The 17,475-nt window shown below is 47.4% G+C and overlaps 1 protein-coding gene across 1 annotated transcript; it reads left to right on the top strand.

Annotated features, from left to right (window-relative positions):
* Nucleotides 1-926: 926 nt before the first annotated feature.
* On the top strand, nucleotides 927-6,636 carry LOC144941048 (uncharacterized; the record flags this gene model as incomplete). Its single annotated transcript, XM_078867472.1, has 5 exons — nucleotides 927-1,317; nucleotides 2,002-2,140; nucleotides 4,092-4,710; nucleotides 5,007-5,291; nucleotides 6,470-6,636. Coding segments are annotated over exons 3-5 (1,047 nt in total), but the record flags the coding sequence as incomplete, so codon positions are not given.
* Between the last annotated feature and the right edge of the window lie 10,839 nt (nucleotides 6,637-17,475).

The raw sequence follows: 17,475 nt of genomic DNA, 5'->3' as shown, positions 1-17,475 counted from the left end.
GTGGTACACACACACACAGTGCTGTGAACCCCGGCGAACTGAGTTCGATTCTTCACCACGGCTAATTTCAGTGGTGTATGATATCCGAAGCGGTTCCGGGCGCTGCGTTCACTCACCCAGACTGACCGGCGTGGTGAAGTATGGTCGAACAACCCCCAAGACTGGTGACGTAATGGGGAGGTCTTCATCCAGCGGTGGATTAACAGAAGGAGAAAAACATTATAATTATATGACAATACAGCACAAACATCCCAATGCTTCTATAATTATTTTGTAGAGAATTATAATTTATAAATAATTATCTACAAATATTTTAATCGATTGCAATCTGCGGCAGTAACATCGCTCCCTACTGCGAAAGCCTGGCAGGACCCTCTTGAAAAGGAGTCTTGAGACTCAGTGAGGCTTCCTCTGTAAACAAATTGAATGTACGAAGTCTGCTATTATTATTATCCCTGCCACTAAACCCTCGAGGAGTGGAGCGGTGGCGCAGTGGTTAACCCGGCCACGGATCACATCAGGGGCGAGTGAAATCTGAACCCACCCACCACTTTCCCAATTTGTATCAACCCCGCACTGACCGGCGTGGTGAAGTTTGGCCAAACACCCCCACACCACCATCACCACCACCCCCGGCGTGACCCTAAACGGCATCGCGAGGAGTCCCTCGACCGACGTTGGATTGACAAATAAACCGAGAACCCATTCCATCTATCTGGAATTTCCACATTCCGTGTCAACGACGGTGTCTTAGGGGAAATCCCCAGATATTTTAATTATTTCCCCCAACACGACTGCATCTTAAGACCCTCCCACCCCCCTTTAAATCGCTGAAGAGATTCACCAACTAACATCCCTGCTCATGACGATCTTCTGAGCAACTTTATAAACAAACTGCAAATTTTAACCCGACGCCTTATTAAGTGGGGGTTAGTGGATTAATATTTTGGTTTTCTTGTCCAGCTAAACAGCTGTCCAAACCCTTCATCCAAAGAAGGGACGGCGGTGAGCGCGTCACAAATTCCGGTAGTTCGTGTTTTTCTTTCGTTCCTGGTAACAAACACAAAAAACACCCAAGCGAGTCGCAGTCTGCGAGACCGGGCGGCGTTCTTATACGAAGCTCTGGTTGACAAAAACAACAGTGCGTAGCTGTGCATCACAGTTAACTTGTACTTATTGTTTAACACGCAACATACGTGTGTGTGTGTGTAACCATACTAATGTGGGTTGGTGGGTAACACGGCGGTCGTCGGAAGCTGATTCAGTAAGGGCCACACACCCGCACATGGCTCCGTGGAGCGAACAACGTGATCACAGGTAAGCGGCTGGGCTCGACAATTGAGGGCACCGGGCTTGGGCAGGACACGTGGCTAAGGCGACTGCCTCGCTGGTTTACGAAGAGTGGCAGCCGCAGAAGCCGCCGGGTTTTAAACGTCGTCCCTCGCAGAGACGGAGCGATGCAATCGGATCCGTGAATCATCATCTCTGGAGGCGACGACTTGGGGAGGCTGACTTTCATCCTAGCAGTGGATTGAGCTAGGCTGATGCTGATGATGATAATATACAAATGTGAACTTTAACAGGGCAGTTTGTATCATAATATACGTTTTACAGCACATCAAATATAGTCGCAGTTTTTTACGATTTACGCGGACAAATGTTAAGAAGATGAGGAAGTAACACGACGACAGTGTCAAGCTGCGCAGTAGGTGCACTGCTATTGCGTGTGCAGCTGCTGCTGTTGGTGTGTATCGTGCCGGGGAGCGGTGGTGCACTGGTTATCAACCACTGCGCGATTGGGTCCGATTCCCCAGTGTGGTATAACTAAATGTTGTGATTCTGGGCCAACCCGAGATCGACTGCGACCTTAAATCAGTCCGGAGAGCACCTGCCTTGCGGTGTTTGTAACACATCAGCAGTTCAGCAACCACCCTAACTCGTGAATTAACACGGGGGGGGGGGGGGGGGGGTGTGCTGGCGAACATCACCTTGCCCCGGCAGTCTGTGAAAGGAGAGCAAGACTTTGGCAAGAGGACACTGCAATTCAAACGCAACGCTTCATCTCCACGGACGCTCTCGCAGGACGCAAGCTGATGAAAGCCTAAGGGTTGTACAGCCGCCACTATCGCCACTCTCTCAGGTCAGTAGTAGACTGCGCATCTACGAAAGGGCCGTCCAGAGAGTGTCCACTGCGCTGTGCATTTTGACACCGTGATTCCTTACCCGTACCCGTACCCGGCCGGGTACGGGTACCCGTTCCCTACCCGTACCCTACCCAAAATGAGTGACACACGGTTACTCACCGGTGACTCACGGCCTACCCGTACCCGTACCCGGCCGCACCAGGGTCGCAAACGGGTACCCGTACCCGTACCTGGCCAGGTACGGGTAGCCGGGTATCGGGTAGGGTACGGGTATCGGGTACCCGGTTGCGACCTCTGCCGTGACGTAGAAGCGCGCGCGGGGTCACCCCCCCCACCCAAAGCGCGGGGCCGCGGGCGGTCGACCACGATTCTCCGTGCACCCGGGGGACGGCTCTCCATCTCGGTACTGTTTTAACAACAAAACCTCTAAACGCTATTGTCGGGACAAAGTCCCCAGAATTCTCAAAATAAATAGAGAGGCTAGAGATGGAGTGGATAATACGAGTTGGGGACTGGACTTTTGACCTTGGGGCCTGATAAGAAAACATTCCTTATGAATCGTTTTTTATTGGCATGTTAATAATTACACTATTCGTAGCTATTGAGTACTAGACAAACCCTTCAATAATCAATTATCTTATTACATACACCAATTTGCATTAATACCACACAAAAAATTTAAATGTTGCTGTATGTTGAACTTCTTTCGCACCGTACGTACCATTGTGGATATTACTATTGCAGCTTGGCCAACAGATTAAACAACAGCATAATCCACCTAGTGACCCATTCCTTGACCCAATGGAATTCATTAAAGAGGCTATCGAGAGCCGGGTGTGTTTTTAAATCCTTTATATTAAGTTCACTTGCTTGCTTGCTTGCGTGCTTACGACCGTGCAAATCTTTCGGTCGTTTTTTAACCCACTTCACGTGATCCAATCGAGCTGACATTTTGCACACAGACTCGTTGTGCGTGACAATTTATTTTCTTGAAAAACATTTTCCAAAATTTTACACTTTTTAGGAAATTTTTATTTATATTAAATTACCAATTGCTTAATGGTGGCAGGCAATCATCTGACCCATAGGTGGCAGCCATCTCAAGCCAGAAGACGAGAGGACTCTAGCCGCCACGCATATAAAGGATTTATAGTGAAAAACTTTGTTTTTACGAGTTATTTTTTTTTGTATTTGCTTAGATCTTATTTACAAGCACGTGGCTGAACCCCTGTGCGCTAGTCAGGCCAGATACACCGAGCCCGCTCCACTGAGAGCCAGGATTACAATCCAGGTGTCCGCTGCCCCTGATTAAGCCGGGTTCTCAAGTGTTGAACTTCTTTCGTAGCCAACCGTGCAAATCGGAGGTGCAGGGGGAAGGACAGCAAAATAAACACACAAAACGCAGTAGCGAGTTTACGACCGCAGCCAAATCAATGTTGAAACTGGTCCAGAGTTTGCTTGTGTTGAACCAATGCTGATGAAACTATATCCGCTCCCAGAAGGCCTTGTAGTTGTCGGGACATGTAAAACAAATATTATTTGATGCAGAGGGACGGATATGTGGAGGCAGAGTATATTTTCGTATTTATTTTGTTACTGCATATTATCCACGGCTTTAATGAATGTTTTGTGTTATACAGACACAATAGGCCTACATAGAGACTCATAGACTTACAGTGAGACAAAGTAGGCTTTAATAAAGACTCAAAGACTTACACATGACTATTACATCTGACAATATATAAGGTCTCCGATTGAATGACCTTGCATTATTCTGCGAAAATTTGTGTACATACACCTATCACAACATCATTCATTAACTAAGGGTGAACCAAGTCTTTGACTGCCTTCGTCAACCAGACAATGACCTTGACGAAGATTCCACAGATTGTGCCAAAGATGTATAAAAATGCTGACTAAATGACCACTGCCCCTGTTCACCCGCAGCTCCACGTTGACAAGACCCCGCTGATGGCTCCTTTCACGACGTCGCTCCTCGCGTTCGCAGCGGCAGCGACGGTAGCGGCGGCAGCAACAACGTCGGAAACGACGAGGACGATGCCATTCCTACCGGGACACCTGGAGCATCCCGCGACGCGCCTGTGCCGCCCGTGCCCGGCCGGCGAGAGGGCGCTGACGGAGTGCACCGCAGCTCGGGAGACCGAGTGCATCCCCTGCCAGCCGGGCACCTACACGGACCGACCCAACACGCTGCACCGCTGCCTGCTCTGCCGCCGCCCCTGCGCCGGCCTGGAGCGAGAGGAGTCGAGCTGCGAGGCCGCCTCGCCACGCCGCTGCGTTTGCAAGCCCGGCGCCTACCTGGTCGACGAGCGGTGCCATCAGCACCGCGAGTGCCCGCCCGGGTACGGGGTGCACAGGCGCGGCACCAACGAGACGGACGTGGAGTGCAAGCGGTGCCTCTCCAACTACTTCTCGCTGGAAGTGCCGGGGAAGGACGGCGCGGCTCGGTTCTGCCGGCGGCACACGAACTGCCGGGAGCGCGGGCTGAAGGTCCTGCGCTTCGGGACGGGGAAGGACGACACCGTGTGTGCCAAGAACGTGACGAGTACGTTGGGGTGATGGGTGCGTGGGGGTGGGCTGTGCGAGGGCACGTGGAGGTGTGCATGGTGTGGGTGTTTAAAAAGGTGCGTGGGGGTCTGCTCGTGTGTGTATGGGGGGCATGCGTGTGCGCGGGGGTTTGTTGCACGTGGCCTCAAGGTGCACATGGCCTGGAACAAGCGTCGTGGTGACGTCACCGCCACTTAGTGGCGAATGGCGGTTGTTGTTGTTGTTGCACTTTGAAGCGCACGCGCTCCCACACCAACCCGCGTGTGTTTTTTTTCGTGTAATGTGTGCGCACAGTGACTCGCGGCGGTCCCACTCGCACCTCCCTGCTAATGCCACCCCCCACCAAGCCCGGCGGACCTTATGACAAGCCGCGTGACGATGCGATTCCCTGGTACCACGCGTACGGCCACGTCGCCATAGTCATATGCCCCGCCATCGTCATCGTCCTCGCTATCGTCATCGTCGTCCTCATCGGAGTCGTCGTGTGGCAGCGCCGATGCTTGAGGAAAATGAAGCTGCAGAAATTATGCAACTCGGATTCACCTGTGACGCACTGGTTGATGGCGACCAAGAAAGAAGGTGCGAACGACAGTATTGTGCCACTCTTTAAACATATGTTGTGATTGTTTTCGCCATGAGTTTCCTGAACATGGCCACCCAATTCCAACCAATGGCCCTTTTCCACTGGCACATTCGAGCCGAGCCAGCGCAGGGCCCTCGTCGCATTTGCCGTGCCGAGCCAGAGCCAAACCATGGTACTCAACAAAAAACATTTGAATCTGGCTCGGGGCATAGCAGGGCCAGGGGCGGGACTTAAGATCCGGTCGTTGTTTATGACATCAGTTCGTACTGATGGGGCGCCATGGTGGCGAGATGTTATTTCCCTCGACTGGTATGCAGGAGATTGTGGGTTTGATCCCAAACCCTGATGATGCTTGTATATTTGGAGTTTGCATGTACTCCTCATGGTTGCGTGTAATTTTCACTGGGTCCCCACACTAAGAAACATACGTTTAGATGATTTGGCTGTGGCCAATGTTATTCATAAAGGTTTTACAGGTTAGATCACGTAAATATAAAGCCACTTCGTTGCGCTATCGTGTCTGAAAAAGAGCTACATGGCCCATTGGGCTTTACCCGGTAAAAGTAAAATAGTTTTAAAGTTTAGTTTTAATACGCTGTTAGGACGTAGGCGCCGCCGTGCAGTCCGCGTGCATATCGACTCGTCGCACGTGAACGCCGACGGCACGGTTCGCCTTCCGCGGTGGAAAAAAAAAATGTACCCGTAAAAACAAAGTTTTTCACTAGAAATCCTTTATATGCGTGTTCAATGGGCCACAACCCAGCCCACATTGGTCTTTGAAACGGGCGGTTAGAGTCCTCTCGTCCTCTGGCTTGAGATGGCTGCCACCTATGGGTCAGATGATTGCCTGTCATCATTAAGCAATTGGTAATTAAATATAATAAATTTTTTCCTAAAAAGTGTAACATTTTGGAATTTTTTTTCAAGAAAATACATTGTCACGCACAACGAGTCTGTGTGCAAAATGTCAGCTCGGTTGGATCACGGGAAGTGGGTTAAAAAACGACCGAAAGATTTGCACGGTCGTAAGCGCGCAAGCAAGCAAGCAAGTGAACTTAATATAAAGGATTTAAAAACGACGCGACAGGAGTCTCGGTTTGCGCGGAGGGAACAAACGAGGTCACGAGTGCATTACTATGACCCCACGACCACGACCCCCTCCTGATGCGTGCAGGTGACAAGGTCTACGTGCTCAATGACGTCGCACTGAAGATAGGCACCGACTGGAGCCAGCTCCTGGGACAGCTGGGCATCAGCGATTGGGCCGTCTTCCAGCAGCAGCACCCGCACAGCATTCACAAGCAGGCGCTGTCCGCGCTGGAGCACTGGGCCCACAAGGACAGACACAGATGCGTGGACGACCTACGCCGAGGCCTGGAGCGAATCGATCGCAGGGATGTTCTGGACACTCTGGATGACCTCGTCGATCCGCAACTGTAGCCCCATCAGAGGGGGTGCAACGAACAGGTAGCGAGCATTTTTTGATATAAAGCTTTCGTGACTGCAGGGATTCATCTTCTTGGTTCTTTCGGTAAAGTCACGTAGAATGGGAATGATAAAATAATAAAAATAAAACATAATAAAATAATTCTCACGACGTTTCGGCCACAACGCAAGCAGCCGTCCTCAGGTGGAGAACAGGTCTGTCGAGAAGATTCAGACTCCGTCCTCAGGTGGAGAACAGGTCTGTCGAGAAGACATTCAGACTCTGTCTTCTCGACAGACCTGTTCTCCACCTGAGGACGGCTGCTTGCGTTGTGGCCGCAACGTCGTGAGAATTATTTTATAATGTTTTATTTTTATTATTTTATTATTTCCATTCTACGTGACTTTACCGAAAGAACCAAGAACAGGTAGCGAGCACTTGCCAGGATCCATTCGATGAGCATGATGGTCTGGCGACGTGCGGTGGTGCGAAAGAAGTTCGAGCGTAAATGACAAAAAATGAGGAGAGGCTTTAACCCTTTCCGGCAACAGGACAGGAGTTGTGTTAAGATGATTCAAACACCAAAGAGATACACCTATTGCAAGGCATGAAGTCTGAATTAACCGCTGAACATACTTGTGGAAAAACATGCACACAAATGTGTTCTGATAACACTGGTCAACAAAAAAAAACTATTTTTTTATGGCCTGGACTTTTGCAGCTGTTTTAGACTAATTTCAGGGTGCTGATTCCAAATCTGATCTCAGATTTGCTCTATCACATCATTTTTATGCTATCGGCATACCCCATTTTCATTGATTTTACCCGAAATTAACTCTGTCACTTATGATTGCAAGTTGTTGCGAGTCAGTGACTGCTTTAGTGTTAAAATATGGTGCTGTATTTTTAGGATAGTGTGTTTATAATATAATTTGATGTAGATATCCACATTTATTTAACATTTTTCTTCTGCAGTTTTTATTGAAAATGCAATATTTGATATCTCAAAAACCTGATGTGATAGACAAAAACCGATGCCAGATTTGGAATCAGCACCCCAAAATTACCTTAAACCCGTTGGAATACCTTATGCCAGAAAAAGTGTGTTGACCAGTGTAATGAGATATGCATTGTCTTTGAAACCGATTGGCCGACACCAGTTACAGCCTTCTTTATGGCCTTGCGTCACCGGTGTTAGACCGACACACAACCATTCGTGGCAGACGCCCGTCGTCCCTGCTAGCCACCTGCCCTGCCCAAACCCATTTACTCTTTGTTCTCGTCACTGACGATGCTCTCTGAGGAAAGCGGAATGTGTCTTGTTCAGGCTCCGTCCGTGTGTCATCCAAGCATAGGGGCATCACGGTGGCGAGAGGTTAACTACCTCGCCTGGTATCCAGGAGATCCTGGGGTTGGATCTCGACCCTGACGCCTGTATATTTGGAATTTGCATGTTCTCTCTCTCTCTCTCCCTCCGTGGTTACGAGGGACAATATTTTAGGATGTTACTCGCATTCGTAAAAATTCGTTTGTGATCAAGCAAGCTTGGGTGTTTTTTTGACAACATTAACACTACTAAAATTGAAGATTTTTTTGTCCGTGTATGTGTCTGAATAAGAAGAGAAATTCAAGGTCTGGCAAAACGTCAGATAATTCAAAGCAGAAGACAAGCACTCTCCCATCTAGAAAGGGCAAACAGGCACTGCAACATCCTGACTCAACATAATAATAATCAATAATAATATAATAATAATAATCAATAATAATATAATAATAATCATAATGACGATCGACGACTATGAAGACCCTTTTTTAGAAGAGGCCTGCACTGGGATGTTTGCCCAAATCTATTACAGAGAGTTTGCCTTCACGTGGGAGGAAACGGGAGAGCCCAGAGAAAACCACCACACGTATGGGGAGTGGGGGGGGTGGTGACACTCAGCGATTAACCACGTTGCAGCCACACACGCCTACAGCACCTGGCAAGCCCTGGTGGACAAACCCGACCACAGTGATGACCAGGCTCAACTTTTTTTTTTCTTGGCTCTTTCGGTAAAGTCACGTAGAATGGAAATAATAAAATAAATAAATGAATCCATAATAAAATAATTCTTTTATCATGTTTTATTTTTATTATTTTATTATGTTTTATTTTTTTATTTTATTATTTCCCCTCTACGTGACTTTACCGAAAGAACCAAGAAGATGAATCCCTGCAGTCACGAAAGCATTAAATCGAAAAATATAGGCTCAACCTTGCTTAGGGTCCGAGATGTGACGAGATTGGACGATGCATTTTGAGCGATTTGATCGTAGGCAATAGAAATAAATCTGGGATTCAACTTTGATCCGTGCCAATTTGATGCCCATGCAAAATCCCCTGCACGACTGGATTGTGGGCGTTTTTACAGTTAAACGATGTCTGCTGAAAAACGTTTTCTCTCTTTCACACCTCCCCTTCCTTCCACTAGGACTACATGGAACATCTGTGCAAATAGAAATCAACGGAGGAAATTGTGTAGGTATGAACGACAGCAAGACTTAATGAAGAAAGAAAACACAAACTGTGCACTGTATTTACATGTCGCGCCGTCGTCTCCGGAATCCGATGGGACATCAAAATGATTTGCAGTGTGTTGGGTTAGGATAAAGGTGCAGCCCTGCAACTGCTTGTTCATGCTGGCGGAAGGGCCTCTACGAGAGACAACCCTAGAGAGTGCCTCTAGAGGGTACTTGGCCTCCTCTTCTACACTGGCCAGACATCTTGGAGGAGGTTGCAGAACCCACACTTAACACCACCAATACTAGACCTGCCCGTTGACTAAATTGTGATGGAAAAAACGGGACCAATTTCTCTATTACCGATTGCAAAATGTGCTATTTAGTCAGAGCAGCATGACTTTTTGCGCAATGAAGCTGCAATACTACACTACTGTGCCACACTACTTGTTGACATTGCTGTGTCAAACAGCTCAAGGACACTACTGCACCAATCTTCTTGGTGACACTGCTGTGGCCAATCTGCTCAGAAACACTGCTGTGCCACACTGCTAAGTGACACTGCTGTGGCCAAACTGCTCAGAAACACTGCTGTGCCACACTGCTAAGTGACAGTGCTGTGGCCAAACTGCTCAGAAACACTGCTGTGCCACACTGCTAAGTGACACTGCTGTGGCCAAACTGCTCAAAAACACTGCTGTCCCACACTGCTAAGTGACAGTGCTGTGGCCAAACTGCTCAGAAACACTGCTGTGCCACACTGCTAAGTGACACTGCTGTGGCCAAACTGCTCAAAAACACTGCTGTGCCACACTGCTAAGTGACACTGCTGTGGCCAAACTGCTCAAAAACACTGCTGTCCCACACTGCTAAGTGACACTGCTGTGGCCAAACTGCTCAAAAACACTGCTGTCCCACACTGCTAAGTGACAGTGCTGTGGCCAAACTGCTCAAAAACACTGCTGTGCCACACTGCTAAGTGACACTGCTGTGGCCAAACTGCTCAAAAACACTGCTGTCCCACACTGCTAAGTGACACTGCTGTGGCCAAACTGCTCAAAAACACTGCTGTCCCACACTGCTAAGTGACAGTGCTGTGGCCAAACTGCTCAGAAACACTGCTGTGCCACACTGCTAAGTGACACTGCTGTGGCCAAACTGCTCAAAAACACTGCTGTCCCACACTGCTAAGTGACAGTGCTGTGGCCAAACTGCTCAAAAACACTGCTGTGCCACACTGCTAAGTGACACTGCTGTGGCCAAACTGCTCAAAAACACTGCTGTCCCACACTGCTAAGTGACACTGCTGTGGCCAAACTGCTCAAAAACACTGCTGTGCCACACTGCTAAGTGACACTGCTGTGGCCAAACTGCTCAGAAACACTGCTGTCCCACACTGCTAAGTGACACTGATGTGGCCAAACTGCTCAGAAACACTGCTGTCCCACACTGCTAAGTGACAGTGCTGTGGCCAAACTGCTCAAAAACACTGCTGTCCCACACTGCTAAGTGACAGTGCTGTGGCCAAACTGCTCAAAAACACTGCTGTCCCACACTGCTAAGTGACAGTGCTGTGGCCAAACTGCTCAGAAACACTGCTGTGCCACACTGCTAAGTGACACTGCTGTGGCCAAACTGCTCAAAAACACTGCTGTGCCACACTGCTAAGTGACACTGCTGTGGCCAAACTGCTCAAAAACACTGCTGTCCCACACTGCTAAGTGACACTGCTGTGGCCAAACTGCTCAAAAACACTGCTGTGCCACACTGCTAAGTGACACTGCTGTGGCCAAACTGCTCAGAAACACTGCTGTCCCACACTGCTAAGTGACACTGATGTGGCCAAACTGCTCAGAAACACTGCTGTCCCACACTGCTAAGTGACAGTGCTGTGGCCAAACTGCTCAGAAACACTGCTGTCCCACACTGCTAAGTGACAGTGCTGTGGCCAAACTGCTCAAAAACACTGCTGTCCCACACTGCTAAGTGACAGTGCTGTGGCCAAACTGCTCAGAAACACTGCTGTCCCACACTGCTAAGTGACAGTGCTGTGGCCAAACTGCTCAGAAACACTGCTGTCCCACACTGCTAAGTGACAGTGCTGTGGCCAAACTGCTCAGAAACACTGCTGTCCCACACTGCTAAGTGACAGTGCTGTGGCCAAACTGCTCAGAAACACTGCTGTGCCACACTGCTAAGTGACAGTGCTGTGGCCAAACTGCTCAAAAACACTGCTGTCCCACACTGCTAAGTGACAGTGCTGTGGCCAGACTGCTCAGAAACACTGCTGTCCCACACTGCTAAGTGACAGTGCTGTGGCCAAACTGCTCAGAAACACTGCTGTGCCACACTACTCGGTGACGCCGCTAAGCCAAACTGATCAGAGAAACTTTTATTGCCACACCGCTCGTTAACACTCCCGTGCCAAACGTTTCAAGAGCTGCTCGTGTAAAGGCACAGTCGCGAATACATCTACGGTGGAACGCTACGACGATTCGCAAACACCGGCATCTCCACTCCGCGCACGCCGTGACTCAATGGGCAAAGTGCACACACAACCTTTCTGCGAGAAGGGGCAGAGATAGAACACAGGTCACTCCCCCGCCCCCCCCCCCCACACCGCTATTTCATTCGTGGCATCGATGCCCATGCCATCCGTGTTCAGCTACTTGCGTCGACCGATCGTCAAGCACGAAAACCCAAGCCGGAACGCGAATCTCAAAATCATCGGGGGTGGCAGCACGTTCATCGTCATTTCTCGAGTGCACGTAAAATCTCCGACACGAAGAGCCAGTTCGCCTTTTTGCGCAACGGTGTTTGTGGTATTGGTGCCTTCAATCCTGTCCAGATGTTTCAGCCACCCTTCAGTCCCCTGTGCGCGCGCCTGTCCGACCGTGATCGAACGCCAATCGACGTGTCCCTCGAATGTCGCTCGCCGGGATGATTTTGTGCCCGTGGACCAGAGGCGATGGTTTGGTTACCACCTGAGCAGTGCCGGATTAAGCTAGTGCGGGGCCTGTAGCATATGTTATAAAGGGGCTCTAAATTTAAAAATAAAAACATTAAAACACGAAATTTTTACTTGCATAGAAAAGTTATTGTATTTTTTCATTTGCTATACAGCAAGATAATACGACAAATCGCTAACCTTAAACACCCAGTCGTTCGTAAAAGTTGAAGGCGGTATAGTACTATAGTGATAGAGCAAGTGCAGAATCACTGAACCGGAATTGATAGCTTGAAAGCATTTAGCGCGGGGCCCTTGAAAGTGCGGGGCCCGTAGAATACGTAGCTACTTTTGCTACGAGGATAATCCGGCACTGCACCTGAGCAGCCAAAACATTGTTGGTGTGAATTTCTCGACCCTAGGAGGGTGTAGTGCAGGCCGTGAGTGATATTTTAACCATACTTCACCACGCTGGTGAGTGTGGGTTGCTGACCGTAGGTGATGGTGCAGAACAACAGTGGATGTTTCTTCTGCATCGCCCTCAATGTCTATGGCGCCTGTCTTTGCGCATGCTGATCGCCCAACCCGAGGGCTATCCAGGCTCAACCCTGCCAGACTTCTTGGATCTGATCAGATTTGAGTGGATTGCCATGGAACTTGCATAACGTTACACCACACGTTTAACATGCAATTAAACGAAGGGATCAATGAGTTGGTATATTGTGTGTCAGCAAAATAGACATTGACTTCGTGTAACTTGGACCGGGTCTCCCGGACCCAACTGCTGGATCAGTGCAGGCTGTAGAATGTCGGGTTTGTATTCTTGGGATAACAAACGTCATGAAGTTCTATGAGCCATCTCCTTTACCAGTGGCAAAATATAGTAGTAGGTTTTTACCCTTTCAACTGGTACAAAAACTGACACCTTTATACAAGGCATCATGTTTGCAATAACCACAACACAAGCAGTCAAAATGCAAACAAAAAGAAACATATCATTATCATCATCAGAGTTGTTTCTTTTTGTTCGCATTTTGACTGCTTGTGTTGTGGTCATTGCAAACATGATGCCTTGTATAAATGTGTCAGTTTTTGTACCAGCTGAAAGGGTAAAAACCTACTACTATGTCATGAAGTTCATTAATAAGTTATGCGGTGTTTCGCAGCATTAATAGTGATATAATTTTACCTGTGTTTACTTTACATCAGTCACTGTAATGCTCCACAGAAGCACAAATATGGGTTTTTTTGTTAATATAAATAGAATGGAGTTTTGTATGTATGTACCGCACCTTGAACTTCTTTCGTACCGTACGTAAGCGGTGCTAATCGGAGGTGCCCCGAAACGACGTCTCTGGTTTACGATGAAATGGGCCCCACCGTGAAGTTAGATGGCTCTTGTCAATATTGTAACAACAACAACCTGATAGCACAAGTGTCTGTGTGTGTGTGTGTTCTGTTTAACGAGCCTGACTGCTCTAGAGCCAAAAGGTCGAACCAGTCGAGATTTGTTTTTGGTTGTGACAATAAATGCTGCTGGTATATGTAGTGGTCGTAAATGCTAAGAACGATTTAATGTGTAACGCCGTTTTCAACTGTAATTCACTTCCGTCTATCGCGTGGTGGTAAAAAAAATCCGAAGAAACCCGACGAAGTTTGTCATTCCAGATGATATCACGAAACGAAACATCTGCGTCTGAGCACCGGTGGGCCTGTTGGCTTGAGACGAACAATGACTCATCGATTTGCATGCCACAAAATGCACATTCACGGCAGCGGGGAAATGTAGACCGCTTTGTTACCGCACGGTGTACTCTGACACATTTGCGAATCAGCAAAACAATTGTCAAGAAACCCCCCGCCCCCCACTGTGTGGCAAGGTTGGTGTTATTTCGTAATCAGTTGAGATCTTTGAACGTGCCAGGCGAGCCACCATTCCACCTTTCCTCCCTCACCCATCCCTCCTTACATTAGGGGCCGTCCATAAATGACGTCACGCACCTAGGGGGGGGAAGGGGGTCAGACGTTTGTGACGATGTGTGACGAGGGGGGGGGGGGTTGAGAAATGTGACGTCACATCAAAATGCGAAAATTTAAATAAATATGGACACCACGTTCTACTTAATTGAATAGACGTTTTAATAAATGTTTTCTCCTACAACATGAGAGTGCAGCGCCACGTTAAATACGCACTATGACAATAGGTTAAAGCAATTTGAAGGATGTTTTATTTGGGGGGGGGGGGGGCAAAGCTTTGTGACGTCATATTTGAGGGGGGGGTCTGACTTTTTGTGACTCGGGGGGGGGGGGGTCAAAAATCGTCAAAAATCGCGTGACGTCATTTATGGACGGCCCCTTACCACTGTGAACTCTCGCAGCAGAAAGCAGCGAACCCACCGGGTGCTCCAGAGCGCGTTCCTAACTCGACATTGTGCCACTTGCGGCCCAGGTAATACAAATGGAGAGGGGGGGGGGGGGTACCTTTTCATAGTGTCGCTGGTACATTGTGTGTTTAAAGTAGATATTCACAGCAGGTTCCTTAGGACGCTGTCTTTCCGACAGCTGTTCTTCACCTGCTTGCGTTGTGGCCGAAACGTCGGGAGAATTTAATGTTATTTTTATTATTTTATTATTTCCCTTCTACGTGACTTTACCGAAAGAACCAAGAATATGAATATCTGCAGTCACGAAAGCTTTAAATCGAAATTGTAACGTGTTTTCGTTCGCGTGAGTACGCATCAAATTCACGCGCATCCAACCGGTGCGTTTGTTGTGGACAATGCCCGGCCACGTGTATACACCCAGTAAACATTGTGCAGATGTGGATAGTGCATTTCCATGGAGCAATTGTCAACCGATTTAGTGCTGCTGCTGCTGCTGCTTTGGGCAGTGGCGCTGTGGTGCGATAAAAGCGGACTGCGACAGAATCATGGGGGGAGCGGGAGGGGGCGAGGGGTGGAAACTCATATTCGTCAATAACACTGTGGCCTTAAAAGGGGAACATATAATAGGTTACTTTTCAAGCGTCGACCTTGTGCTATTAAGAAGGGCTATTGCCCAACAACGTAACCTATTATAGTTTTCATTTTAAGGCCACAGTGTTATTGACGAATGTGTTGAATTGTCGTCATGTGGTGACTCAGAGGTCAGAATACCGAGACCGCCACAGCCGGAATTATTGGGTTCGAGTGCGAGCTTCAGCCGCCCGTTAGGGGCGCCACGGCAGCGAAATGTTAACTACCTCGCCTGGTGTACAGGAGGTCGTGGGTACGATCCCAACCCTGACACCTGCTGTATATTTGGAGATGGTGTGTATCTCTCCCCGTAGTCGCGTGGATTTTTCTCCGGGTCCTCCGGGTCTTCCCTCCACACTGAGAATCAACGTCACGCGTTCAGAGGATTTGGCTGCTATAAATGTCCACGTGATAAGCCACTTCGTTGAGCTATCATGCGACCAGGTCGATTTTGGAAAAGAGCTACTGCATATACTCTTAGGTTTTTCGGTAAAATCACGTAGGTAAAAAAAATAATAAAAATGTAATTTAAATAATATTCTTTCAATTATATTTTTATTATTTATTTTAAAGGCACGTAGGTTAAAAAATATATATAAATGAAATAATATTATTATTCCAATTATATAGTTATTATTTTTATTATTTTTTCCTACGTTACTTAACCGAAAAACCTAAGAGTATGAATCCTTGCAGTCACGAAAGCTTCAAATCTAGCTACTTTATCGCTCAGTGGTCGGCCTTGCCTTGTAAAATAAAATAAACATATTTATTAAACTGGATTTTCCAGTGCAGCTCGGTTGGTGGTCCACAAATGACAGCATGTCATCAACACACCGCTCCCGTGGTAAATTTGGTTCCGCGTTCAATCAATCGTGGATACATTCCAACTCGGAGAGAATTGCAAAATATTGCTTCGATCATCACGTGACAATTTCCTCAAAGAGTAAACGGCAAAGTGCAAGCCCCTGTTTTTTGTAAAGATAACAACGCCAATTGAATGATTTCCCAACGCATTCTACATCTCTTCAGATGGCACTGATACCACAAATTGGAATACATTAGGGGAAAAAAGACCAAAAACTAAATAAAAACGTATACTTGCAACAATGGAGAACACGTGACAAATCCAAGATAATAAAAACACGTGTAAGGCACTTTAATGGTTATTAATTTGACGATGATTGACAAGTGGCGATGACTGATGTGGACAATGACGCTAAACATTCATGATGCTTTGCACAACGATTACCAGGAAAACAATGACAATGATTACATCCATTAAGCTGATTATCGTAAGCTTGATAATTAGCATCACAGATAATTATCATGATCATAGCCGTGACTGTTATTATTGGGAACGGATCATGAAAATGATAACCATGATAGTGATTACCATGATTATTACATCACTGATCATTATCGATAGATTTCAATAATAACCGTGACGATTACCATAACCATGATTATTCTACCATTATAGTTATGACAATATCCATCAATGACAATTACCACAAGCATTATTGATCATGACAATTACCACAGCCATTATTACCACAAATGACGACAGTCGTGATGATAATCATGCTGCCGTGGTGATGACCACGGCTCTTTTTTTCTTGACAGCGACGACGTCGAGGTCGTCGTGACGGCGTCTGAAACGGACTTCCAGACGAGGTCTGAACAGGTCCCTGCGGGGTGGGCTGGTAGGAACGAACAAATGAATGGCTATAATAAAATGAAATGGCGGGGGTACGATACGAAGGGAGAGTTTGAGGCCTAGTTCTAGGCTTTAGGCCTAGCTGTAGGCTTTAGGCCGCTGTGAGTTAATTTTGAATTTAAATGTTTTAATTAAAAACTATCTCAGGGAATTATAATGGAATGTTACACTTGTTTAGCCAGGAAAGCCTCACCGAGTCAAAAGGTTTTTGTAGGGTCCTGCCAAGTGTTTGCAGTAGGGGGCGATGTTGCTACACCTAATCGGACATCGGACGGACGATATAATCTATTGTAGGCTGGTTCACTTCGTTCCTACCAGTAAAAGCCCTTTTTAAATCCTTTATATTAAGTTCGCTTGCTTGCTTACGACCGTGCAAATCTTTCGGTCGTTTTTTAACCCACTTCCCGTGATCCAATCGAGCTGACATTTTACACACAGACTCGTTGTGCGTGACAATTAATGTTCGTGAAATTTTTTGTTCCAAAATTTTACACTTTTTAGGACAAAAATATTATATTTAATTACCAATTGCTTAATGGTGCAATGCAATCATCTGACCCATAGGTGGCAGCCA

The sequence above is a fragment of the Lampetra fluviatilis genome, chromosome 24, assembly GCF_964198595.1.
Source record: "Lampetra fluviatilis chromosome 24, kcLamFluv1.1, whole genome shotgun sequence".
In the NCBI taxonomy this organism is placed as follows: Eukaryota; Metazoa; Chordata; class Hyperoartia; order Petromyzontiformes; family Petromyzontidae; genus Lampetra; species Lampetra fluviatilis.
This window is presented reverse-complemented; position numbering and strand designations above follow the sequence as displayed.